We start from the raw sequence: 27259 nt of genomic DNA on the forward strand, positions 1-27259 counted from the left end.
ATACAGGATCAGAGTGGATTTATAACATGAAAAATCACACACATGTTTTGGGGTCCTCGTGGAGGATAATATGCAACCTATAATAAAGTTGATCTTCATACTACAAGTGCTTTTTGACCTCTTCATGCACCTTGGTAGTAGGTAAAGCTGTGCCAGAAAACCCCACTGAGCTACAAAAATGCAGACGGTAAAAGCCTGATAACAAACTCAGTAAAGGAGACATGCATAAAAACACAGTCTGCATGCTTAGTATTTGAGATTACTTGCAGATACCTTAACTCTCCAGGTAAATATCTTGATTGCATTGCTTTTAAGCCTGAGATCGACTTGTTAGTGTGATTCCCTGCATCAATGAAGCAGTAAATTATACCACTTTTCATTTTCATTCTCTCCTCTTCTCTAATAGAAAGGTTGCCCCCGACCATTCCTTTTTCCTTCCCCTTTGGGAGCGAGTGCTGGCTGTGCCGTTTTCAAATATCCAGCCTATATTTACCCTCTGACCTGCCTGAGTGTGTTCACGATCAGAAGTGTTAAAACAGTCAGACGGCGAGGAGCATCCCCATTATCTCGCCTCGTTCATCTCTTTCCTCGACTGTGTAATCACACTGCTCTGCTCTGCTCTGCCGTCATTGGTTCCCTCATCACGGCAGTAAGCCAGCAGAGAGAAGTACTGACTATTACATGCACAAATTGAAACATAAATATCGGTACTTATACAATATAAGGTATAAACACAGGCCTGCAGACGCTCATACAACACATAAAATACATCACACACTAACGGAGAGGCTCATACTCACACTTAAGTAATGACCCTATTTTCAGATCAGCAATGCCTCTGCAGTCTCATCTGTTGCTGTTTTGGAAATGACGCAAATAAAGCTGACTAAAAAGGAAAGTGTGGATCTATAGAGCTGCACGGAGCAGGCAGAGAGAGCTGACACCACGTAAAAACCAGCCACCGTAAAGTGGAGTGATCAGCGGTTTTATCACCCATATCATTCCCGCTCTGCAGCGATGGGGTAATCCCTTCTCCTCCGCGTGTCTTTTTTTTTTACTCTCTGTCTGGGACCCTTAATGGTTTCTCTGGTCACGGCCTAAATTGATAACATCTGTCAGGGTGGATAGGTGGACATCTAGAGAGGAGGCAGAGAGAGAGAGAGAGAGAGAGAGAGCGAGCAGGTGACGCATAAAGAACGAGGGAAGAGTGGGTTTGGCAAAGCAGTGAGTGAATCCAAACATGACCTTGTGGTTTTATAAGAGCGGCTCCCCTGGTATGCAAAGCAGCGTGGCTGATTGAACTGAGCAGACAAGAGCGTAAATACATCCCAGTGAAAGGCAGATTTCTTCAGTCAAATCAATGCTGGGCTTCTGTACTACACATGGGGGCCTTAATATTTCCCTTTTTTCTTTTATTCAAACAAACCAAAATGCTGGTTTTTCACAAAGCGTGGAATCTTACTTTTTACACCCTCATGCCAAAACGTCCTTTCTGGCACCTTCGATCAATGTAGGATAGAAAATTCTTAAAAGGATAATCACAAACTATCAAAAAATGTGTAAAAACTTTTTGAGTTTTAGTCCTCCATTAAAATATAGAAGACCAAACGCTGCAAAAAAAACGATTTTGCTATCCCTGGAAAACTTATGAAACCAAAGCCAGGTAGCTAATTTAACTTATTTAATGGTATAGTTATTTTTTAAAAGGTCACATATTATGCAAAATACACTTTAAGATGTTTATAAATACTCATATGTCTCCCTAGTCTGTTTACAAACCCCCAATGATGAGAAAAGTCCACCCTCTCCGTCTTTTCCCTGCTCCACTTTTCAGAAAATGTGTGCTCAAACAGGCCGTTTGGAGATTTTCCCTTCATGACATCACAAAGGGCAGTAACCCCTCCCCCAGGTGGGTGACACTCCCACAGCTAGGTGTTTGTTCTGCCCTCTGAGTCTGCCTTCTCACCGTAAACAATAGGACATGGAGCGAGAAAGCACCGAGCCACCCAAGCCCTTCCAGAGAGGGGGCGTGGTCAAACACAGCTCATTTACATTTAAAGCTACAGGCAGCGGAGTGTTAAGGGAAACCCCTAAAATATTACGGTTAGCTTGTAATATGCTAACATCTGGTCTCTCGACTTTCACAATATACATGAAAGGTAAACTTCATTACGAGCTAAAGAGCAGCTGTTCAAAGCTAGACAGGAAAGTGTGAGAAGAGGCGTTCCGGTCAAACGTTTGCAGAACATAAAAGTAAATATCCACCAAGAAGTGGTGCTAGGAGGGCTGGACACAAATTCATACAGAAGACAGAACAACCCTCTGAGAGAGAGAAAGAGAAAGAGTGATGAGACAAGGGCACAGGTAAGTAGAATAGTTCAAGTGAGAGAATTGTTATAGCTGCCCCCGTGTTTCCATTTGGCTGGTCAAGAAAAACGCTTCATCAGTCTCCAGTCTGGAAAAGCAGACAGATGACAAGCCGGTGGGTAGATATGGACCCATGGGTTGGTAACACGAGCATGAGGATGCTGATGCCTTCTTCAGGGGCAATATCCAACAAGTGAAAGTCCACAGTGTATCTCAGTTCAGCAGGAGATATTCTAACATGAATATCTGAAGGCACTGCGGTCCATGTCTAGCATGTTTTTGCACCAAAAGAAAGTAGAATGTGAAGTAGTAAAATCAGCCATCTAGCCCGCTGCATTTACAGAGCTGCCAGCCGTAGATGCTTCCCTCAGGGCAGTGATACATGTTCCTTTACTATCAGGTGGGAACGAGGGGTACCAAGGTCAAGCTTGGCGACGTCTGATGAAGTGTAGACAAGGGCCATATACAGGACAGCACATAAAAAGATAACCATAAAAAAAAACAGAATAAAAGACATCATTGAAGCAAAATGCCAAGAGACAAAAGAATCAACTGAGAGAGACAGAAAGATGGGTTTCCTGGTGTACACCTTCGCTCTACTTTACCCATAGTTCAGTGCTTCACTTCTTCTCATAACACACGTTTTTTTTTTACAATGGATGAAAAAGTTTGGATTTTTTTCTATTTCTTAGCAAATGTTATTACCTTCAGTGCTTCGGTGGATTTCTGCCCGAGCTGAAGACAAGCAGCGAGAGGGAAAGACAACATGTTCGGAAATAAATAAAAGATAGGACAGGGAAGCAAAGGTGAAGTTTTGATACCCAAAGCTAGTAACCTTTCAGCTAATGAGAGACTCCTCTTGCTGGCGTTGGCCTTTACCGAGTTCAGAGGACAAACTTTAAATGTGTTGACTTTTTCCTTACCTTTCTTTATCCTGGTCGGGCTCGTCGGGTTACACTGCTGCAGCACCCTGCTGCTTAGTAACAGAATAGAGACATAAAAGCATGCACGCCATGGCTAATTAATGCCATGATACGATCATCAGGACTTGTAATTAGAGTGTAGACAATAAGGTCAGCACTCGTTTTATGAATGTAAGGGACGCTAAGACGCCACATACCAGGGGCGGGATTGCAAAGATCTCGTCGAATGGCCAGAGAAGCACTGCATGTGTTCAGGTCAAACTAATTAAAGCCCCGTGTCCACCTGGCATTTTTTCCTGGGAAGAAAAGTGCTGGCTGTGCGCTCTGGAGTGTTTGCATGAAGTGTTTGTGTCCTGTCTCCATGACAACAGTGTGTTGACAACGGCCGCTGTATGACCGACACTGCTCTGTTACTTTTTACTGCATGTTTTATATTTGAGAGCGTTTATTTCCTTGAAGGTGGTTTCCTTGTTGTACACTCACCTTTTGAAACTACAGGTGAGGGACATTGTGTGCAAAAACTCCAAAGTGCAAGTGTCAGTGTGTCAACAAGCAGTCGTGTACTTTGGATGCCAAAAGGATTGTTACATGAACTATTTCACAGTATGCATTTGAATGTTTTTTTTGTGTGTGTGTGTAGGTGGGGAGGTGACCAAGCCGAGGTTCACGCAGTACTTCCGGGGCAGCTTGTCCGGACTCACCATCCGACCAGGGAAGATCGAGAGTCAGAAAGTCATTTCCTGTCTGCAAGCCTGCAAAGAGGGACTGGACATCAACTCCTTAGAGAGTCTGGATAAGAACATAAAGGTACACACACACACACACACACACACACACACACACACACACACACACACACACACACACACACACGAGAATGGGTATTCTGGGGGAGACATGTAGACTGGACTTGCAGTGGCATGCCTCACGGCTGATAGAGATTTAAAGAGATACACACACACAAGTCCATGCTGGAGTATGAGCATAACAAGCTGCAAACTTACCGCACCACGCCTAAAGTGACTGATCACTTCTCATCACAAAGGGAATCTTCCTCCAGGACATAAACCAAATGAGAGAATAACATGCAGTAAGAGCAATGAATAAGAAAGATAAAAAATCATCTCTGTGAGGCTCTTGGGTGGAACGTGCAGGGCAGCAAGAAGCAGACTTTCAATGCATTTCCTTTTCAGCTTGCAAAAGCCGTTTTCTAACAACAGTACTGTCCCTTCACCGAGTACACATTCATAATACGTCCATCTCTGGTGTGGGCATGAACACAAGACGACACATTTGATCCACATTTACACAAACACACTTCTTTTTGAGAGCATCACAGCGAAATAACACATTGGCTTTCTCTGCTGGACGATATCCCTCCTTTCAGCAGCCCAGCTAATCCATCTCCCTGCACGGAGGAAGATAGAGAGTAGACAAGATGGATGGTTTGTGTAGACTTAAAGTCGCCCACCAACCCCCCGCAAAGGACCAGCCCGCCTCTCAGAGCTCCCTCAACCCTTTCCCCATCTCTGTTTCTTTTGAGTCTTCTTGTGTCCCTCGGCCCATCTGCTCTATCCACAGAGCTCCTTGTCTTCAGGTGCAGGAAAGAGACCCTCTCCTGCCTTTAGAGAAGACAAGGTGGGGAGAGAAGAGAAGAGGAAGGAAACCTCTCTGGGGCCAGTGTGGTTTATCTTTTGAAAGCTATTTCATTTTCTTCTTAGCCGCACAGTCTGTGTGGCTCCCATAAGTCCACGGGAGGCTTAAGGACAGCATTTAGCCAAGCAGGTGGAGAGCTGGCACAGCACAATCAGAGGAGAATAACGGCGAGGGAAGGAGAGACGAGGGGGGGGGGAGGGGGGAGGCAGATAGGCAGCAAGTACAGCGACAGAGAACAGGAGATGAGAGGAGAGAGTAGGAGAAGGGAAATCGTGAAGGGGGAAATGACAGAGGAGAGGGAGTGCATGCGAGCCCCATGCAGTGCTGAAGTACTGTAACTCTGCTACTGAGAGCCAGTTTGAGGAAATCGGAGATACTCATTGCAGCTCTAACTGGAGAGCTAGAAACCTCTCTTTAAAGAGAGAAGCGCCTCAAATCCCTACCATCAAACCCTGCAGGAGAGGACACACCTCCATCAAACTATACTCGGGTGCACACTGCACTTCTAACCCTTTGACAACACGTACTTCACCATCACAGTACATACATGTTCCTATTACTATTTCCTTTTTCATTTCTTCCCTGTCTTTCAGGAAGTCCGTTTGCAAAGTCCTGAGATTCCCTTAAAATAGGTGATCCATCATAATAAAGATTTAGTCAAAGTGTCATTGCTGTTGCACGATAACACAGTACAAATATGATGTTCACTATGATGGATCACCTGATTAAAGCAGGTTTTGGAGCCTCTGCATGCAGATGTTCATGCTGCTGTGTCGTTAAATGAAGAGAAATCGATGGCTGCCAGGAAGATAGGTTTAACTAAAGTCAGTGTTTTTGAATGTTTCGGACCTGTCCACTAATGAAACTGCTAAGCTGAAATGGATAGATACATTTTTTCCCCCGTCCTATTTGTAAACATTAAAGCCGCAGCTCAATGGGCTGCCAAGTGAACAGATGGGAGTTTTTAAAAGATCTTAGAAAGTGCAACTGTCTCCAGCCCTTAAAAAGCTCCAGACTTCACAGCCTTTACTTAAGATGCAAATCAGAATCAGCTTTATGTCCAAGTATGTTGACACATTGAAAGACTTTGTCTTGCTGTTTTTGGTGCACAAACAACGAACAAAGAAATAGAATAAAAAAGCAAAACATTATTAGTCCCTAGGCACACACGCCAATGCTAGGAGTAGTGTAGGGTTGTAAGGTGATGAGACCGGGTGTGACAACATCGGATACGCCAGACAGCTGCTATGACTAAGGCGCAAAAGTTTAAAGAAAAGTGAATATGTTTGTTTACATTACAGCTAATCCGGAGCCTCTACTGCGGTGTTTTACTCGGTCAGATGTGTTGCAAACCAACAGGTGTTGCAGCGATGGAAGCGGGCAAGAGAAGTGGTTCAGATAGAAGTGATTGTACCCGACCTAAAAAGCCTCTGCATGTTTCTAATAAGCTCCACGAGCAGAAACGTGCTCAAACTAGGATCAATATTGAAGATGCTTTTGAAAAATGGAGAGAGGTTAGAACACAGAAAGGTTTACAGACCGATGCAGAGCTGGATAAACACTGAAGATTCAGTGTCCACCACATGGCAACCTGCGCGAGCATCGACTCTTGAGAGGAGGGGGCAGGGGGAGATAGCTCTCTACAATGTTTAGAATTTGGACTGCAGTATCCATTTCAAACACTAGGTGTCAGAGTTACATATTGCTCTTTTAATGCTACTCTTCATTTTGCTGTATAATACATCAGTCTCTCCAGTGGAGATTCTAGAGTCTGTTGGGATCCTTATCAAAAAACAGTTGTGGGGCCCTCCAACCAGTGTTCAGCAGGGCAACGAGAGTGAGTGCTGTTGGGGGGCCTCATTGCAAAATTTTAATATTTTCGGCCGCTGCGTTGGGGCCCCCTACTGGTCTGGGGCACCAAGCAGTTGCCTGCCGTTCTTGTTGACTGGCATCGCCTCACAGTCTCTCCCTCAATGAGGGTTCAGATGATCCATGTCTTCGGTTGTAGCTGTGTTAGACATGTGGTGATTCAACTATGTGATCATTTTGTCAGGCTACAGTTTGTGTGTTTAGCCTCACAGTTACTCTGCATTGCATCACACAGATGATGTTATTTATGGTGATGTTTGTCCTCAGTGACATCAACGGAGGCACAACATCTTAAAAACACCTCAGGGGTGTAGCGACCAATTTTAACAAACCCAATATTGTCAAAAAAAAAGTCAAATGAGGGATGAAGGTAGAAAACAGGATGAAAATACGACGTCCAAAAACAAGTCGGTTAAATCCTATACGATCAGGTTAACCTCCGACACGGTTTTAAAACTGTTTGCTTTCATTCAGTCACCTGCCTGCTTCACCTGGAGCCTGCGCCTTAAGAAGAAGATATACTTTATGGATCCCGCGAGGGGAACCTCTCCAGCTACCAGACCAATATCCAGAAGTCCCTATGGCTAAAATGGCTAAATGGCTAAAAATAAACCCACATTTGGGCTCCAATGGTCCGTATATTAGACTGCATTGGTTTTAGCCATGTGCACCTAGAAAAGTAGAAACTGTACATATAAAAAACAAGTGGCTAAAAACATCATTGCTGGGCAGCTCCTTGATGACATGCACACCAAATAACACTTTTCAAAGTACAAATTGTTTTTCTGCTTGAAGGCATGTTCTGCTTTATTAACGTATGATACTCCCCTGACCTTAAAAGACGAAGCTTGTTTTCTAACATGGAGAATCTGCATAAATCACAGTTAAGATATCATAGAGGGTCGCCCAGCAGGGGGTCCCAAAGGGGGTTCATGTGTCCACGCTCTATTCTGCTCTGCCTGGGAGACAGCTTGTCTTTTAATTTAGCAAGGAACAGAATCACAGGAAGCATATACTGTATCATATCATACACCAGATACATCAAACGGACTGAGCGCTATGAATGGCTCTGTTTCTGTTTAACATTTGATCAGTAACTGTTTCAGAGTCAGACTCGTCTAATGCCTCTGTTGTCTCTGTCCTCAGTTTCACTTTAACCCTGCCCAGTCGATCTTGGTAATGGAGGGAGAGGACTTGGAGAACATGAACGCTGCTGTGAGGAAAGTCTCCTACATAAACTCTCGTCAGTTTCCGACACCGGGCATCCGACGTCTGCACATCTCCACAGACGTCCAGTAAGTAACACACACTCTCTTGCCTTGTACAGTTTCTTTCACCCTCCTTTATTTATCTGCTGTTGTTTCTGCTCCTCTCTGTGTCCTCTCTCGCGCAGAAACAGTGTTAACCCACCTTGACACTTCTTTTAAGTGTTAAAAAGAAAACACAGCAAATATCAAAGCCTGACTAATACATAATTCCCTTCTCATACATTGATCTGTACCCCGCCTTCTCCCGCTCCCCTCTCCCTCTGTTCCTTTTTTCCTCTGCTGTCACTTTCCTTTTCCTTTAATACACCACTTTCTGTTCGCTGTCGCCACCGGGGGCTCGTTTTTACATTTTCATGTCATGTATTAATAATTCTGCCTGGGTTTTTGCCAGAGGTACAAGAGAGGAGGAGAGATATAAAAATAAAAAGGAGTGAGTGCATGTGTGTTAAGGAGGGTGAGAGAGTGAGTGTGTGTGAGAGAGAGAGGGGGGAAAGGGGGGAGGGGGGGGGGCTGGCTGGTAAAACAGCCTCCCTTGGCGGGTTACCATTAAAATTCATGATTGTTTTAAATATATGTAGACCCCTGCAGCACAGCCCTGGGGTTTCACTCTCCGCCCTCCTGTTGGGTTCGATGCACGGCCGTGGGCCTGAGGACTTTAACTAACACAGCAGGAGAGTGTGTGTGCGCTGTGTGCATGTGTGTGCTTGTTGGTATGTGAGCTGCACAGGCTGCTGGTGATGAAGCAGAGTCATTGTAGCTAGAGGCACACAGCTTATCAAGGAATACATTATGCTAACCACGGTTGAGCTTGCATCACTGCTAAATGTTGTTTAAATTAAGTTTCGCTCGCAGACTGCTGACTTGTCTGCTAGCTGCAATAACTGTGTGTGTGTGTGTGTGTGTGTGTGTGTGTGTGTGTGTCTACGTGTGTGTCTACGTGTGTGTGCGTGCATGCAGAAACAGCATGAAACAGTCCTTGAGTGTGTGACTAGTTTGAGACCAATTCCATTTCAACACATACGCATTGATACGTTTTATTTTAGTTGAGGCTGTCAGCGTTAGTTAATCACAAATAATTTAGGTCGGAAATTCATGTATTCATTTTTTAATCTCATGTTATTTTGTCCCTTCAGGGTCACCGTAGATAGTGGTCCTCAGTGTCTCCCTGTAGTCTCAGTGATGTAAAAGAAGGACTCTGCTGCATCTTTGAATGTCTCATTTCACTTTAACAAACTCTCAGACTGATCAGCTGACGAGTCCAAAGTCATATCCACCTTATGACATCACACATTGACCTTTGTTACTGTTCCTTTGAACTGTTTGACGTCACTTTGGGATCCCTAACCACTTCCTGTTTGCATGTCCTAACCTTCCATCTACCAGAAGGACCTTACTTTATTTCAAAAATTAAAGCCAGTCCAGCAGCCAGTACAATGATGAAAATGTGTCAGGAATTTTGAAAGTAACAACAGGAAAGTCATTACTAATATCATTTATTTTAACATTTATCTGTATTGAAATTGGGTCATATATGAAGTAGAAATGTGAAATAAATTTTGAAGTTGGTGCCTTCATGGCCGAGAAAAGGCAGAAAGTGTCTTTTTGTGTCATGTGGATGAAAGACAACAACTCCCAGAATGCATAGCGCTGCCCCGGCTCCTCATCCTCACCGCTACCGACAGGCAGGTCTTGTGCCTTGACTGCAGCAGCCTCAGCAGCTGCCCCCTGTTCCTCCATTAGCCTCAACTGCTCGTTGCCATATTGCGGCTCGTGGAGATAGCCACAAACATCTGATCGCGCACAAGACCTTCAAAATCACCTTCATTCATATCAGTTTAAAGTTGAAACATACTATCATCATACTTGTGTTATTCTTATCTTTCTCCCCAGCGCCTGTTAGCATAGCTTCCAAGCTAGATGGCGGACGTTGCGTTTAGATTCTGGGAGTGAGGTCCCACCCACTGATCTGTAATAGGTCTGTAGCTTCAGTGGGCCCCCCACCCCCATGGGCGGGTTGAAAACATGAGGAACTAGCGATGTAGTTTCACCCCCTCTAACCAAAGCAGCCTCCGATGATGCAAAATGATGATTGTCGCGTCATCGGAGGCTCCTTTTCAGACAAGAAATAAGGAGCTTTCCCGTCTCAGGGGAAAATGAGGGACCATTCAAAAATACTTCCATATTTCGAATGATACAAAGCTTAATGCAAATGGGTGAAGTATCCCTTTAACCATCCACACACAATGACGCGACACAGGCCATGCTTTCAATTTGGGGCTCAAGCAAATTGATGTGTAGACAGGAGATACCTGGGATCAAACCTCCCATCTTAGGGTGACCTGATCCACCATTAAGCCACAGGCTTCTGATAAAAGGTGCAGAGATGAATTATACTACAAATGTGAAATTAACTAATAATACTTACAGTTATGTCAGAGAGAGTTAGCTGACCTCAGTGATATTTTTTGTACACACATTTTTTAAAGTGTGTTAAACCTGCACACAGATCATGTTTGTGATATTAAGCTTGTTAAATACTTGAAATGTTGAGGACCATTTGTCTCCCTCGCTGCTGATTGGTCATCCTGTTGTCATGGTAGTTGAATTGTGTTAGCCACAGAGTGTCTCCAACTGGTGTTTTTCCAGCAGCAGATCTGTTTGTCGAGTCCCGATGATAACTCAGGTGATTGAATTTCCAATTTGTTGTTTTAGTACTCCGTCCAAAACTCACACCAACTCGGTTAAGACGCACGGGGAGTCTGAAACATGGCCTCCCACCATCACACGTCAGCAACTGTTGGAATAAACTCGCTCAGACCCCCGCGGACAGTGTCACTCCGCGCAAATAAAAAGAGATGTTAATTAATTCTTCCAAATGCGGTGCAATTTGTTTTGTGCAGACGACTAATAACTGCAATTACTGCGGGCCCTGAGAAAAATAAAAGTAACTAGCACTAATCTTTGCAACAGCCCTTTTTAGGCTCCCTTGTCATATTTCTTTATAATTAAGTTGGACTGGCTCCAGGATTTTTTTTTTCCCATTTAGCTCTGCAAGCCAACGCAGCAGCCGTCTGTCTGCATCACTGAGTTTGTATCTCCCACAGCTCACAACAATGGCTCCATGCCCGAACAGCCAACAGACACACACCACCAGCTGTGTCCGGAGGAGAGGAGAGATTACATAGTGCCCCCATATACCTGTTTGTTTTTTTTGTGTGTCTCAAGCCATGGACTGCAGAGGATTAGAGGCAACAGCTAAGTTTCCATCAAACTGTCAGGTGAAGATTCAGGGATTTCATTCTTATCTTTTCAGCTGAGTTAAAGTAAACTCTGAACGTATAACCATAAATAAAAGTACTCCCATGAAGAATTAAGAAAAGTTTGTTTTATGACAGGTTCAAGGTTCAAGGTTGTCTTCACGATCGCTGTGAGAGGGCGATTTGTCTTGCAGTCAGCTGTAAAAAAAAACATCCAAACATCCAGCCAACAGTCAACAAACAACATAATAAGACACTAAGAAGTAAAAGTCCAATTCACAATAAATGCAATAGATAAAAAACAGGTTAAAAAAGCAACAAAATTAGTCGTTTAAAAAGGCGATGGCAGCAGGGACAAATTACTTTTTAAGTGTCTTTGTCCTGCATGCTGGCGGGCTGAATCTGTGGCCGGAGCAACTTAAACTGATTGGAAAAAGGATGACTAAAATCAGCCAGGATTGACTCTTTAAAGTCCTGATTTTATAGAGGTGCATTCGGTCAGGGAGTGACAAACCAGCAATTCAATAATACTCTGCATTCTGTTGTAATGCTTAATGCTGAGTGACCAAGGGGAACGTTAAAACCTTTAATAAAACATTTTCATAGAAGTGTGTCTGACGCAGGGCAGAGCAAAGGGAGACTCAGGGAATCTCACAGCTTGAATAGACGGCCGATGTGTTCGTCGGGTGATTACGGAGAATGACGCATGTCGGTGTGAAATCAGTGCAGCTTGGGTTCGCCTGCCTGAAGTAGCTCGCAGGTGTCGCTTCATATGGGTTTGATTTCTTCTTTTGATGCCTCGCCCAGCAGGTTTCTGAGTGATCATTGTGTGTCCTATAGATCCCCAGTAGTTATCGATAAGTGTCGGCTGCGAAGAAAAGAGGAAGTTGCTCTTAGCATGATGCAGTTACTGCAGAGGGTTGGGGGTCCTGCCTGCCTACAAGTGTGAGTCTTTTTATGTAGAGTTTGCCGCCATAAAGCTCTCCCATGACTGAAACTAAGGGAGCATGAAAACATAATTTCTGTTCTGAAAGAGAAGCTCAGAGCAGCAGCAGGGTGGTGGGTTTATATCACATTAACAGAATGTTGTCAGTAGGTGCAAATAATACGTTTTCCTCCTTTACTTTGCACGCCTTCAGCTTTGATGCTCTGTTGTATGTTAACCCCTGGCTAGCAAAGCCCTAGATGTCGTTTTGTACGTGCATAATGACTTTACGGGTCATGCAAAGAGGATGTTCTCTTCTGACCTGCAGCCAAACCGTATTACTTTTTGTTTGAATTCTACACGTACAAATCCACATCAACTACCCACATGGAGGTGAAAAACAAAGTAGGATGTGGATGGATTTCTGCACCGAAGCATAGTTTGCATTAGAATTTAGATAAGAAAATACAGCATGCATGCATGACAGCTGAAATCTTCTGTCCCGGGTTTTGAAACGCAGGAAATAAGCTTGTTAGGATTCTTTCCTGTGGATGGTTTCAAGCTACAGTCGAGAGAGAAAGCATTGATTTCCCTCCCACTGACAGATGTTTGTGTGCTTGAAAGGCCCTTCGGTGAAAAGTAAAAACAAAAATCTGGTTGTTTGTTCTGCTTTCACGCTTTAAAAACACAACCAAACCCCCCTCATGCTCCCCCTCCACCTCCTCCTCCTCATCTTTCATCACCACCAGCCCGCTCAGTCCCTTTCTTCTCTTTCTCCCACCCTGTCCCTTTCTCTCTCATGTCTCTGTTTTCCATTGGATTGATGTTTAATCTAATGTTGCAAATCTGTGTGTGTATGAATCAATGCATCAGAGTGTGTGTGAGTCAGAATTCTGCCCTAAATATGTGTGTGTGTGCCTCCTCTCCTTTGTGAATGTATTCCTATTGGGCAAACTCAGGTCCGTGCATTGAAGGTTGGCAGTGGATGCTGTGCATTTAAACACGTCGTCACATGCTGACGGGGAGGCAGGCCTGCAGACGTGCATGTATAAAAACACAGCATGCACGCTGCTGCAGGTCTGTGTCTGCAGCCTGAGCATTCACAGAGCTTTTTACCCCAAGACTAACTGCACATGCCGGGATCTGAACGTGGATGAAACACCTTTTTTTATCTTCTTTTTTTTGTTTGTTTTATAGCTAACAGGTCCTGTTGGTGTTTATGAGCTTCGGTGTTCCACAGTTTTATGCTCTGATGCTGAATAGTTCTGCAGCAGCTTGTGTTAAGGACAGAGCAAGTTTATTCAAAGTCCTTTAACGCTCGTCTGTGCCCATTGTCACCCTCTGGTGCCGTGCATCAATTGGATACTTCTTATATGACCTTCTGTTCACTGAATAGGGTTTAGCCATGCTGAGTGAAATTAGTCCGAGGATGAAAATAAAGGAATGAACTCGTCCAAATTAACCAAGGACAACTCGTACGTGGGCAACAGTGTTATAAAAAAATATGTGGACATCATGGTATTGAATGATTTCAGTTACTGGTCATCAATGGAGAAACATTTCATCGTCTGGTTGTAATCACTGACAAGAACATGACACTATTACACAGATCCAGAGGAGACATAAAGCGTGTATGGGGACCGCTGCCCACAGCATATGAGGGATGAAAGAGGTGGATATGAGCCGTGATTATCCTCGAGAAAAATAACAGGATTAACTGAGACAACACACACTTACGAGTGAGGGATTTAAAGGGTTAACATAACTTTACCTTTACATTTGGCACAAGGCCCCGTGTCCACCTGGTGTTATTTCCAGGCAGAAAAGTGCTGGCTGTGAGTTTGGGAGCACTTGCATGAAGCGTTTGTTCGCTGAGAAGAAAAGCCCTGCACGTCCATCCTGTCTCCATGACAACAGTCTGTTGACTGTGTGAACGGTTGCTGTATGACTGACATGGCTCCGTTACTTTTTACTGCATGTTTTATATTTGAGATTTCCTGATCAGACATGGAGCAAAGAGGATGTGGGTACAAGACACAATCCGTAGGCAGACAGCCAAAACAACGGGAATTATCAAACTTCTGAAAAGTTGAACGATTTTAGAATTTGAGCGCTCGGGAGCATCCGCACAAAAAAAGGTGGAGAGTTTTTCCAAACCTCTCAAAGCTACTGAGATGACCTTTCATGTTGAGCTGATCTTCTTGATCTTATATTCCAACAACGTCTCCTCGCCATGCCTGAACACAAACCGCTAAAGTAAGAAGAAACACAATCCCAGTGTCCGCAGTGTCGGTTAGGTTAGCTGGTTGGCAAATGATCATCCTGTCATTCAGCTTCCACTCTCCCTCTCTCGCTCTCTCTTTCTTCACCTCTCTGTGTCCAGGTGTTTCGGTGAAGACACTTGCATCACCATACCAGACATCGATGCCGTGGTGATGGTGTCGCAGCCCAGTGAGCCGAGGATAACCATCAGCGGGGTGGAGAGGCTGAATCGACCGGCCTCCGACCTGAGAGCGCCGGGTGGAGTCGCTCTGTTCCAGGACCTCCACATCATCAGCACGGTCACCAGAGCAGACACCACCACTCATCACACAGGTATGGACCGTCACACACACGGTTAGAGAAGCGTGCAGCATATTCAGAAACGCTGCACATTCAAAAGCAACAAATGCAACAGCTGAAACAAACGTGCTTTAACATCAAACGGGAAGCAGATCATTGGTCTGATCTCGCCCTGCCTTGGTTTCGGTCTTGTCTTGATCTCGGAGCCCTCTGGTCTCTGTCTTGGTCTCGGTTAGTGTGGTCTTGACTTCATCATACTTGAAATTGGTCTTTCTGAAGGTCTCGAATTTGGAATCTAAATCATTTTTACTCGGCCTTGTCTCGGTCTCAGACTTGGCGGTTCCAGATTTTAAATCAGGATCAGTCAAGACCACACTTTACATTACTGTGATTAGAAGGAAAACGCCTTTTTCCAAAAGAACAAATAGCTTCAATTCATTCATAATTTGATTTTTATCCCCTGGTTACGGCAGCAACCTTCCCGGTGTTACAGTCCAAGTGAGTGACACGCCCCCTGCAGACAAGATGAGGATCTTTCTCTGATATTTATGATCTTGGTTTTGTCTAGGTCTCAGAGCCCTCTGGTCTCGGGTATGTCTTGGTCTCGGTTAGTGTGCTCTTGACTTCATCACTAGCACACACATTCAGAAACGACAGCAAATAGAAAAATTCTAAGGCAAGTTAAACCTTTTCAACAGTATAGTATACACTCCAGGCCTGTAGGGGTGCTCTGTGGGACAGTTGGTAACGGCTACCTAAAGAGTACATCTTAAAACATCAGGTCTCATCTGCAGCATGAGCCACTTACTTTTGTTGATGTCAATTCAAACCCTACCTGGGCAAAAACACCAGTCAGATCCAGGATAGAAATGGGGATATATTCAAATTTAAGTCAGCGTACTGATTTCCTGTGTCACCTGTGCTACTTTAAAGGTAAAATTATGAAAGAAATTCACTTTCAGGGGATGTAATCTTCATATTCTTTTACTGTTTTCCTCAAAACAACTCAAACTTCAAAAGAAACAAGTTTAAGTGAACTTCACAAAGGGGGAGGCGTGTACCTCCCTGCAGGTGGAAATCTGTCTCCACTAAATATTTTATTAGTTTTTCATATTGATAATGCGCTCACTCATTCATGACGTCCCATAGCTTATGCGGAGCCACCTGTCTCGCTATCAAAACAAACCTTCAGAGAAAGCTGAATGTTTCATAAGGCCTCCTGAGACTGCGAATCAGCAGCAGCGAGCATCTCTTTCATTTGGTTTATCGGCATGCACGGTGAACTCGACAAAACAAAAGTTGTGACGATATTTGCAACACAGGGCAACTCTGTATTCCTGGAGGAAGAAAATGTTACTCCAACTCCAATAAGGATGTTTCTTTTGTGTCAAGAAGCTGTGCATCGTTACAACAGAGGTGGAAAAAGTATTAAGATCGGGACCATACAGTGAAAAAAAACCTACAGTACAGACATTTTAAGAAAATAACATTTAAAGACACACATAGGGACAAAAAGCTGCATACCTGACACATGATATGTTATGTTGTATTATCACAAATTACAGAAATTACCATTGAGATTTGTCGACATTATACTTTGCTTTTTGTTCATTAAAGGAGCAGTATGTAACTCTGACACCTAGTGTTTAAAATGGGTACTGCAGTCTAAATTCTAAACATTATAGAGAGCTCTCCCCTCCCCCCCTCCTCTCTAGAGTCGATGCTCACGCAGGTTGTGAGCCACTGAAGCTTCAGTGTTTATCCAGCTCTGCATCGGTCTGTAAACCTTTCTGTGTTCTAACCTCTCTCCATTTTTCAAAATCATCTCCAATATTGATCCTAGTTTGAGCACGTTTCTGCTTGTGGAGCTTATTAGAAACATGCAGAGGCTTTTTAGGTCAGGTACAATCACTTCTATCTGAACCAGTTCTCTTGCCCGCTTCCATCGCTGCAACACCTGTTGGTTTGACCTGATAACTGCTCTCATATCAGGCAAACAGAGGGGCGTCCAAAACGGCCGTGTGGGGGTGTCTTAAAACCGTCTACCTTCTCTGGTCCAAACAAATCCAGATCATTCAGGACCAGAATCTAAAGTTAGAAGGAGGACATACTGGCTGCTGCATTGTTGTCAGAGAAGCCAGCACTTCAACATAGCATGTTTCCTTAATGTCTGATCATGTAGTAAAGTCACTTTATCATTTCACTCACTACACATCTTACTGATTGGACCTTTAAAAATAATTCCACATTTGGCAGTGTGGCCACATCTTCCCTACCTGTATAAATATAACTGAAGAGAAATAACAGGTTGAATGTGTCTCTTTTAAATACTTGAGCTAATGTACGAGTGTTTCACACATTCAGCCAAACTGTGACCACCCCTCAGATACAGTCGAGGACAAATGCCCCCTCTCGCCTCCAGTAATCTACAGTGTAAGCTAGAGCCTTTTGTTCCATGCAGCCAATATGTTGAGTCAATTTCCTGCAGCGGTCCATCCCTTTTCAAGCAGGACTGTGGGTATTAGCCCCTCCACTGTTGCCAAACAATTCCCTTTGTGTCCTCGTGCGACTGCAGACTCCCTCCTGCTGAGTAAGACCTGTACCCGACACTACACTGATTCTCAGGGTCGCATGGCCTTGACCGGCGGCAAATGAGTATGACATTTAAATCCCAGCGGCTTTAGCCCCGTCTGACGATCCCACCATCGAGGCAGGAACAGACCTGTTCAGCCCGGCTCGGCCCCGGGCCCTGCCACTCGCAGCCAATTAGGAGCAGATAAGCGGAGCTAGCGGGAGGTTTTAGCCCTCCATTGTTCGCAACGCGGAGCGGGAAGAAGAGCAGAAAGTGGCATTGCTTTCAGGAGTCAGAGGAGCTTTCTCTGCTGGTGAAATAGAGACTGCGGCTGGGGGGAAGAGATTAGCTGGAAGCCAGAGAAAGACACAGAAATGGAAAGAAAGAGAGAAGAGAGCGGAGACGGGAGAGCGTGTGTGGGAGAGGGAGACACGATGAAGTTCCATAATGAGCAGATTCTGTGTCCTCTCGAGGCTTAAAGGATCCCAGATAAATCATATATTTCTTTTGTAGGGCATGCAGTACGTTTCTTTTGGACCCTGTTAATCAGCCCCTCACACTTTTCCGCTTTCTCTCTCCGTCATTCACTCGTCTTTTCATCAAGACCGCTCCGTCCTGCCTTCGTCCTCTCTCTGTGTCATAGCACAGTATCTTCTCAGGGCTTGTTCTGGTGCCTTCATTCAGCGCCAATGTCTGCAATTCTTTCAGTAACACATCATCTTTTCCTTTGCTTTCATGGTCGTCTTCTGTTCTCTTTCTCGTCTCGTAGCCCAGCTCCTTCTTTTTTTTTTTTTTTTACACTAGCGCCCAGACTGTAGCTCAAAGTTCAGCGTTTGCCGCGTGATGATGACACAAATGTCATGATCCTGGAGAAGTCCTGCACTCAGCTGAGCTTCAGTTTGAACTAGCTTGGGTCAGCTATCACACTTCTCCTTTTATTTCTGAGCAGAACTTAACTGCAAGTACAAAAACACACAAGCGAGGAAGGACCTGCTACAAGCTTCATCTGCAGACAAATGAAGTCAGAAAGTATTACGGCTAATATTCCTGGGATACCAAGAGTGACAATGTGTTTGGTACGGTTGCCGGTAGGGGTCAATAGTTTGCATTTGCTTTTTGAACGTGCAGCGTTTTCTGAACATGATTATAACGTTTTTCCAAATGTGTGTTGTTCCAGTAGTTGCCTGGCTTCTGACCCATACCGGCCACCATAGTTTTCCAACTTTAAGAAAAGTTTAGTCACGCAGTCAGTCATAAGCAAACCTATAGATCCGTGTGTCCCAACCTTTTTCAACTCATGACCCCACTTTGACTTCACAGACCTCCGGCAACCTCAGACTTCCAAAACGCAGACAGCTTTTTGCTCAAATTAATTTGTTTTCAATCATGTAACAGTTTTTCTACTGTGATGTAAGTAAGCATTCATTTTCGAGCACATTTGGGCTTCTTGGTGATTATTATTATGGAAGAGAGGCTGGGAGGGCGTTTCTGCACGAACAGATAGCAGACAGACAGTCGCCCACAGGAGCCTGTGTTCAATATATTTAAACATTCAATATATGTTTTATTAATTAATAAGTACACATTTTTGGCGACCCAATTTAAATTCCATGCAAGCCCTCGTGTAGTCGGGACCTCAAGGTTGGGAAAGCCTGCTCTGGATTGTACTGAGGATCTGTGCCGCATTAAGTTTCTACTTTTCATTCTAAAAATGAAAAAAAGAAAATGTTCTCAGAGCAATGTTCTCGTCTCCTAAATGTCACGGTCTCGCTGTGAAGTGAAGCGAATACTTGAAGTTGCCTCAGAAGAAGTTTGTTCTGTATTATTTAAGTGTAATTTATAGACTACATCAGCAGTGATCTGTTCTGATTTGGTTTACATTCTGCAGGTTTACAGCAACATAAACAATCATTAGAAACATTTCTCACTTCCTTTTTTATTTTCTCCTGAGATAAATATTTAACTGTCAGGATGCTAAATGCTAGTCAAACATTCACTTAGTATTTGCCAACTCTTTCTGTTTGCAGTTTGTTGCTTTACACATCCAGAGAAAAGCAGCTTCATCTGAACATTTGTCCACCTGCTATCAAGTAGCCCTTGCTGCTCACTCTTCCAACACAATAAGGTCGTAGAAGCTAATGCTACGTGAAGCTACATGAAGCTAAACCCTGTTCGGAGTGACCATCTGAAAGGTCACACACCAAAAGATCAAATCTTCATGAACACAACTTTCTTTCTACTTCTGCTCACGTTTCCACCTCATCTCTGCCTTTCCCCCAGAGACGCCCTCCAGACACACACCCCACATGTATCTATCTCTCTCCCCATTGGGAGGCAGTTAAATGGCCATAGCCCGTCTCCTCCTCGGGGACTGCACAGTGACGGCTGGTTAACAGTGAGATGTGGAGGCCAGTGCTTTATAGTAGACTGCTGCAGACTCCCAGCATGGCTGTGACAGGAGCTGTCAGAGGGGACTTGTTACTGCACAGCCTCAAAGCACCGTCAGTGTTCAGAGAGATGACGAATAATTGGAGTCTGTGAGAAGGGGAAAGTGTGTTGTGTCCTGTAATGTTTGAATTATGGTCTTTTCAACTGTTCAGGGTTTTTCTCTTTCCCTGTCGTCTAGGCATGGCAACAGCAATTAGGCTGTCACGCCACAATTAAGGGCGCATGCATTCATCTGTAGATTCATTTTGTTTCATTTGGTGTGAGAACCAACCAAGGTATGCAAGCCCACTTTGGCAGTCCCTGCAGAAAAGTTGGATATTACTGTTAATTTTTTTATAAATTTTGCAACTGCAAGGGTTGTAGAAACAAACCATGACCTCCATTGAGTGTTTAAAGCCTCTTCTTCATAAATGAAATACACAAAGGGACAAGTCAAGGATGGTTTCTTTTCATTTGGCAGACGGTCGACGAGTTTTTCACCGTGGTTCATTCTGTCCGTTGTAGCTTTTATTGCTCGTCAGTCAAGTCTGCTGTCATGGTCAGGTATGCTTCTGTGTGTCATATTGAACCTCAGTATTTAATTAAGACTGTTTTATAACTCATTTGAACTTCTCATAGGAGGTCTGAACTGAGGTGCCTTAAATGGGACTCCAAGGGAAATGCAGTGCAGCTCGTCAAAGACAAAGTGATGCTGAAACTCCTCTGGCACTGAACATCAGAAAAGGATAATCATGGCATTTTGTGTGTGTGTGTGTGTGTGTGTGTGTGTGTGTGTGTGTGTGTGTGTGTGTGTGTGTGTGTGTGTGTGTGTGTGTGCGCACGCTTGTGTTTGTGTAGCACGCCGACCCGGAGTGCTGGAGGAGATCATTCATAACTTGGACTACTGTGATATCTTGGTGTTGGGGGAGGAGCTGAGGCCGGACCAGGAGTCCCTCCAGCTACAGCGCAGCGTCCTGCTGGGAAAACACCTGGATGCCACCAACTCCACATCTGGCATGTCCATATATGGTAGGTTACTATGGTTACCAAACCAAAGAGCCGTGTGGCTTTACCAAGTTGGCAAGTTGACAAGTTTCAACGATTCATTTTCATGTGACACATCCTAAATACAGTTTATGAAATAAAATGTCTGTCCCTTTTTCCCACCATAGGCGTGGACTCCATGTCCAACTATGAGCAGGTGATCCGACAGGTGCGTTACTACAACTGGCAGCCTGGACTACTAACAGAGAGAAGGTTTCGCCTCACCTGCTCCGAGCTTAATGGACGCTACACCAGCAACGAGTTCAACCTGGAGGTCAGTGTGAATGTGTAGGTGTGACCTGCAGTGGAAAAGCACTAAGTGTTCAGAAGACTAGAAAAGTTCTATACAAGTCCTTTTAACTTTAAATAGCAGCAACAGGCTGCACATTCAGGGCCAATGCAACATTTGGAATGGGAATTTGCAGCCTGTTTCTTTTAATGGGAATCATGTCGGCCATTGCAGTGTCTGCACTGCACCATAGCCCAGAAATGTGGAAACCTTTATTCTTAAACTTTATGAATTTTATGCACAAAATGATTCATAAAAGACTAAATGCATGTTTTTAAAGAAGCACTTTTTCTGAGGTTCTTTGTTTTGTTTTTTTTCAAGAATACAACCAAAAATTTGCTCTTACATAACAGATGATCTGAACATATTTGCACAAATTAAAATTCCTTCATTACAACATTTGTGATAGTCAGCATTGGTAGCAAGTTGCCATCAAAGACCGTGCTGCTTCTTACAAGTGACTGTATCAAAGTGCTTCAGCTGGCAGAGTCACTGCGCTGACTCAGCTCAGGTGTCTGGCAACACTTTTACTCTGAGAGCAAATTTAAAATGAACTGCTGCAGCATCAATTTCCCACCTTTGGTGGCAAAACATCTCTGGGAAAATAGAAAGTTTAGTGTGAGAAATTGAAAAACCCTTCAACTTAACTCAGTACTCAGTATGCAATTTCACACTCACTCAATTTGATAAAAAATGTGATGAGAATTTTATGGGCAATCTGGTTTTCCACCTTTGCTAATATGAACCTTTCAGTTAAAGGGATACTTCACTCATTTGCATTAAGCTTTGTATCATTAGAAACCTGGGAGTATTTTTGAATGGTTGTGCATCCCTCCCTCATTTTCCCCTGAGATGGGAAATCTTTGTATTTCTAAGTCTGAAAAGGAGCTTCCAGTGATGCAAAATGACGAGTTTTGCGTCACTGGAAGCTGTTGCAGTTAGCGGGGTGAAACTACAACTCTAGTTCCTCATATTTTCAACCACTGAAGCTACAGACCTATCACAGATCAGTGGGTGGGAACTCACTCCCAGAATCGAAACTTAACGTCCGCCATATTGCTTGGAAGCTATGCTAACAGGCTCTATGGAGAAAGCTGATAATGGCGCAAAAATATAAATATAGCGGCGAGATGGCTGCTGCCGATAGGCCGGTCTTGTGTTTTGGCTGCTGCGGCCGCTGGTCGCCGGGGCCCGTGCTGGCCGCTAGCTGCCGGGGCCGCTTTCCAAGATCAATTCTGGAAGAAATCTCTGAATCAGTTGAAGAAATGGCCTTATGTGTTGAAGTAAATATGTCTGGAAATGTTTTTATTTCTATATTTCTACTGCTATATTGTATATTTTGGAGAAACTGTATCGATCGAATTTCCCTCTGGGATTAATAAAGTATTTCTGATTCTGAACTAGAGGACCTTAGTGGGAGTGGCCTGCGGTGCTGTGCATTCTGGGATTTGGTGTCTTTCATCCACATGAGCCAAAAAGACACTTTCTGCCTTTTCACGGCCAAGAAGGCACCAACTTCAAAATGTATTTCACATTTCTACTACATATATGACCCAATGTCAATACAGATTCATGTTTCAACGGGTGAAGTATCCCTTTAAATGGTTCACCTGAGATCTTGTTTATAGCATGTCATTACTTGTTGGTGGTTACTTTAAAGAAGCAATCTGTAAGATATCTAGTGAACTAATGACCTTACTATATGATCAGACATTAAGGAAACATGCTATGTTGAAGTGTTGTCTTCTCTGACAACAATGCAGCAGCCAGTATGTCCTCCTTCTAACTTTAGATTCTGGTCCTGAATGCTCTGGATTTGTTTGGACCAGAGAAGGTAGGCGGTTTTAAGGCACCCCCACACGGCCGTTTTGGACGCCCCTCGGTTTGCCAGATATGAGAGCAGTTATCAGGTCAAACCAACAGGTGTTGCAGCGACGGAAGCGGGCAAGAGAAGTGGTTCAGATAGAAGTGATTGTACCTGACCTAAAAAGCCTCTGCATGTTTCTAATAAGCTCCACGAGCAGAAACGTGCTCAAACTAGGATCAATATTGGAGATGATTTAGAAAAATGGAGAGAGGTTAGAACACAGAAAGGTTTACAGACCCATGCAGAGCTGGCTAAACACTGAAGCTTCAGTGTCCACCACATGGCAACCTGCGTGTGCATCGACTCTAGAGAGGAGGGGGGGGGGACAGCTCTCTACAATGTTTTCAATTTGGACTGCAGTACCCATTTTAAACACTAGGTGCCAGAGTTACATTTTGCTCCTTTACGGTTAGAACATATTTCAGTGGCCATATTTAAACCTTTAGAAGTGTGGATGGATCTGGTTCACCTCCTTGTGACCCTGTCAGCCAAAAGGTGTTTATGACCTGACTTTTAAATTGCTCTTAAGTCTCTTCTCCCTCCTGCCTGGAATATCTTCTGTATAATTTAATGTCAGTTTGAGTGAACTGACGGAGAGACTGCAAGAATGGAACATGTCAGCAGTGTTCACTTTGCCTTCCACCATCATCACTTCTGCTTCATCTGTTCTCAAACAGGTGAGCTTACTGCACAGTTCAGAAGCTGGAGAACAAGTCAACCACATGGTAGCCCCGCCCCAGTACATGCAGGTGGTCCACCATCCGTCCATGATTCATGACCTGTACCCCAGCCACAGCTCAGGTGAGAAAATACAACCTGGTGTGTTGAATGACTCTTATTACGAAACAAGCAAAGTTGGAGTATTTGATTGACATTTTCATGAAATTCTGTCTTTTGATAATGGATAATATAATATTAAATGCTAAAGATTTCTCTTATTCACTTGTCGATGTTAAAAAGTCAAATCACAGAGCTTTAACAAAACGATGATTGAACATCTGATGAAGGTTCAATCTCCAGCTAATCATACAAGAGAAGAAGATTTGTTGTTATAAATGTTGACTTTTCTTGAATGGGAACCACGCAGATATTCCAAAAATTGGCCCAACTCATCACAATCAACCCAAAACAATTTTCTGCCAATAAAGCCGTTTTCACACATGCACTCCTGAAAACTTAAAGAAAATTTCACACAGCCTGTCTCTGAAATCTTCCAGAGTTGCTTAGGAGGAGGAATGTTTAAAGAGGCGCACGAAGATAGCAGAAGAGCAACAGAAAATGTTCTACATTGATGTGTAAGGTACTACTAGCAGGCTTTGCCTAATGGTTGGATTTAACATAAGTCCCGCCTCTGACAGGGCAAAAAGCCAATCACAGTTTAGGGTTTTTGGGGCGAGCCAGGTCAGGAGAATATCCTCCTGAAGTTATCTAGATATTTTCAGGAGTGCAGATGTGAAAACGGCTTAAGTTAACAATCTACATGCTCCATGATGTTTAAGCTGCTGATAAAAAACACTGAGACTACTTTTTTTGTGCGCTGATCATTGTTAAGATTCAGTCTAGATGTAAGTATTAGATTAAGTGCCCTGCCAATATGTGTCACCTGTTTGTGCTCTGCAAGTACAGTTTCCCTGCACGCCACAGAAGCCTTTTTAATCAATACTACTGAGTTTATTATGGGAAGCACTTCTGATGCCAAAGTCTTGTCCTGCACCTTCAGCCGCGCTCATATTTAGATATCTGGTTGAAAAGATGGCTTTAGGCTAAAAGATGATTCCAGCTCTCCCTTGTGGAGATTAGATTGAAGTTGAGAAACAGTCTGGATTGTAAAAAAAATACCAACCAAGTTTTCTTTCGATGTTTGGCCACTAAAAATGAACGAGCATCGGTTCTATTTGGACTAAATACTCAACGTGTTCTGTTACTACGCCTGCTCAGTGAATGTGTCCAATCAGAGTTAAGGAGTTCTTGACGGGCCGATTCAGAAAACATGACCAATATGAAATAAAGTGATGTTTGAAGATGTGATCATGGGGAAGGAGTTTGCTTTAGAAGATTGCCTAACTGTACCTTCAGGAGGTACAGGGCGTTTCCAGAGGGGTGGCCAGGGATGGCATCCCCTCCCCCCCCTTTGAAATCTTATTGGCCACCCCAAATTTCTTAACTATGATTGGCTATTTGCCTTGCTAAAGGTGGGACTTTTGTATTACGTTGCCATTAGCTTGTGCTTAGAAGTCGATGTGATTGGTGCAGACAGGCAGGGTAAATAAATGTTTTTATTCATGTGTGTGCACACAAACTTCAGGCCTCCCCTGCACAGGTCAGTTCCTCAGCTGGGCCACCGCAGTTCAAAAAGTCTGGACACACCCCTGACTGGGAGTCAGACCCAGGAGCTAGCTTGGTTATGAGCATTTGAAGAGTGTTTACGTCAGCCATTCATCCCTGGGTACACAGGGCCTCATCGTGGGGAACGCTCGGTTTTGCTTTCCAGTTTGTTTATCACTCTGTTCATCAGACCGCCGCTCTCACGCAGCGCTCCTCAGTGATGGAGAGAAGTGTAAATTCCCCCCCACACCCCTCGGTTTCCTTTCCCTCGGTGCATGCGAGTCATCTGAAGTCAAGGGAACATGGAGACGGAAGAGACATTGGTCTAAATCTACCACACCGCATTTAATTATTCATCTCACTCTAATGGATTCTACTTAGAATCCTGGAGAGTTCAGTGGCCAATGCTGTTAACAGCCCTGAGAGTAGGGAGGAGTGTGTGTGTGTGTGTGTGTGTGTGTGCATGCTTGTGTGTGTGTGTGTGTGTGTGTGTGTGTGTGTGTGTGTGTGTGTGTGTTTGAAAAGGAGGTCAGAGTAGCAGAGGGGGACGTGGGTGGATGGAAATCAGGAGCAAAGAAACAGCAAAGAGTAAACATTAAAGAGATTCAGCGATGACTTATGTCTCTTAGCATGTGATTTTCTTTCACTGGTGATATCGTGCTGTATGAAGAGACTTAAAAGTGAAAGGAAAATATCAGCATGTGTGTGAGTCAGTTTGTGTGTGTGTGTGTGTGTGTGTGTGTGTGTGTGTGTGTGTGTTCAACCACATGAAAACACTCACCCGAGTAACTCCAAGGGGTTGCACGAAGCCTCACTGTGAGGAAGATCAAAGGACGTGGATTTAGTGTGAAAATCTCGGGGAACTTGACTGAATCAAATGATCATCTGAGGAGTACTCTGCACATCTCACTCTCGTTTTACACACACACACACACACACACACACACACACACACACACACACACACACACACACACACACACACACACACACCAGCAGGAACTAGAGGAGAGGGAGAGCGAGGCCAGGCGTCGGGAAGTCGTGTTTTCTCAGTAGGCTGCAGATCAGAGCCGAAGAAATAAACATTTTAGATCAAGCGAAATCCCCGAACGTGTGTTCTGGTTATGCTACCAAATAGGGCTTATGATACATCTTTGCAGGCCGTGTATTGCACCGAGACCTACATTACATGTGGTTAACTTATTTCTTTAAATACATTTGACACAATCTGTAGTTTACACACAGCTCAGTTAAATTAATCCCTCCAGGTTTTTTGTCACTCTTAATGGTTTGAATCAAATCCAGCAGGCCTTGGAAACAAATATCACTCTTAAATATGAAGCAAATTGTCGAGCTTTTGTCTTAACGCAGGCAGCAAAGAGAGTTCAATTAGAAATGTTAGATGTTCTTTTTTCACATTACATTCTTGCATTTTTTAAGAAGGAAATACTGAAAGAATTGGCTGCAGAAAAGTAGTCGCCAAATCATATAAGCTACTTTTTGCCTAATATAGGGCTCAACAGTGTGGTTCCAGATTAGCCGTGATGTCATAACCATAACAGGTAGACTGACCACGAGCTACCTCAGTGTGAAACGGTGGTTTATGCTCCTGTAGGAGACACAAGTTCGTCTGATATCAACCTCGTTGATAGAACTACACTACCCACGACGACCATGTCACAGCGACGTCTCTGATTGGTGGAGCTCGCTGTTACCATGGTAATGTTTCCTGCCCCTTGGTGCCGAATGCGAACAGATAGTTTTGCTAGCAGGCTAGCTAGTTGGTTAGCTAACATGAGATGTGCTAATCGCCTTGTTATGCCGCAGTTATAACACACTTGTATTAAAAGTATAAACAGGATAATAAAGTTACATTGTGGGATGTGTAGTTCCTTGACTCAGGAAGAC

The 27259-nt window shown here is 43.9% G+C and overlaps 2 protein-coding genes across 2 annotated transcripts in view; both read left to right on the forward strand.

The window, feature by feature from the left end:
• LOC132979782 (calsyntenin-2-like) overlaps positions 1–27259 on the forward strand; it is a 249083-nt gene that overhangs the window by 219630 nt on the left and 2194 nt on the right. Inside the window, exons 10-15 of the mRNA XM_061045606.1 lie at positions 3931–4097; positions 7962–8110; positions 14649–14860; positions 20685–20855; positions 20999–21144; positions 23704–23827. Coding sequence (XP_060901589.1) covers positions 3931–4097; positions 7962–8110; positions 14649–14860; positions 20685–20855; positions 20999–21144; positions 23704–23827 — 969 coding nt within the window. The remainder of the gene's footprint in view (positions 1–3930; positions 4098–7961; positions 8111–14648; positions 14861–20684; positions 20856–20998; positions 21145–23703; positions 23828–27259) is intronic.
• sgpp2 (sphingosine-1-phosphate phosphatase 2) overlaps positions 840–27259 on the forward strand; it is a 494627-nt gene continuing 468207 nt past the window's right edge. The window contains exon 1 of the mRNA XM_061045651.1: positions 840–843. The gene's annotated coding sequence lies outside the window, so the exon portion shown is untranslated. The remainder of the gene's footprint in view (positions 844–27259) is intronic.

Source organism: Labrus mixtus, chromosome 9 (genome assembly GCF_963584025.1).
Source record: "Labrus mixtus chromosome 9, fLabMix1.1, whole genome shotgun sequence".
NCBI lineage: Eukaryota > Metazoa > Chordata > Actinopteri > Labriformes > Labridae > Labrus > Labrus mixtus.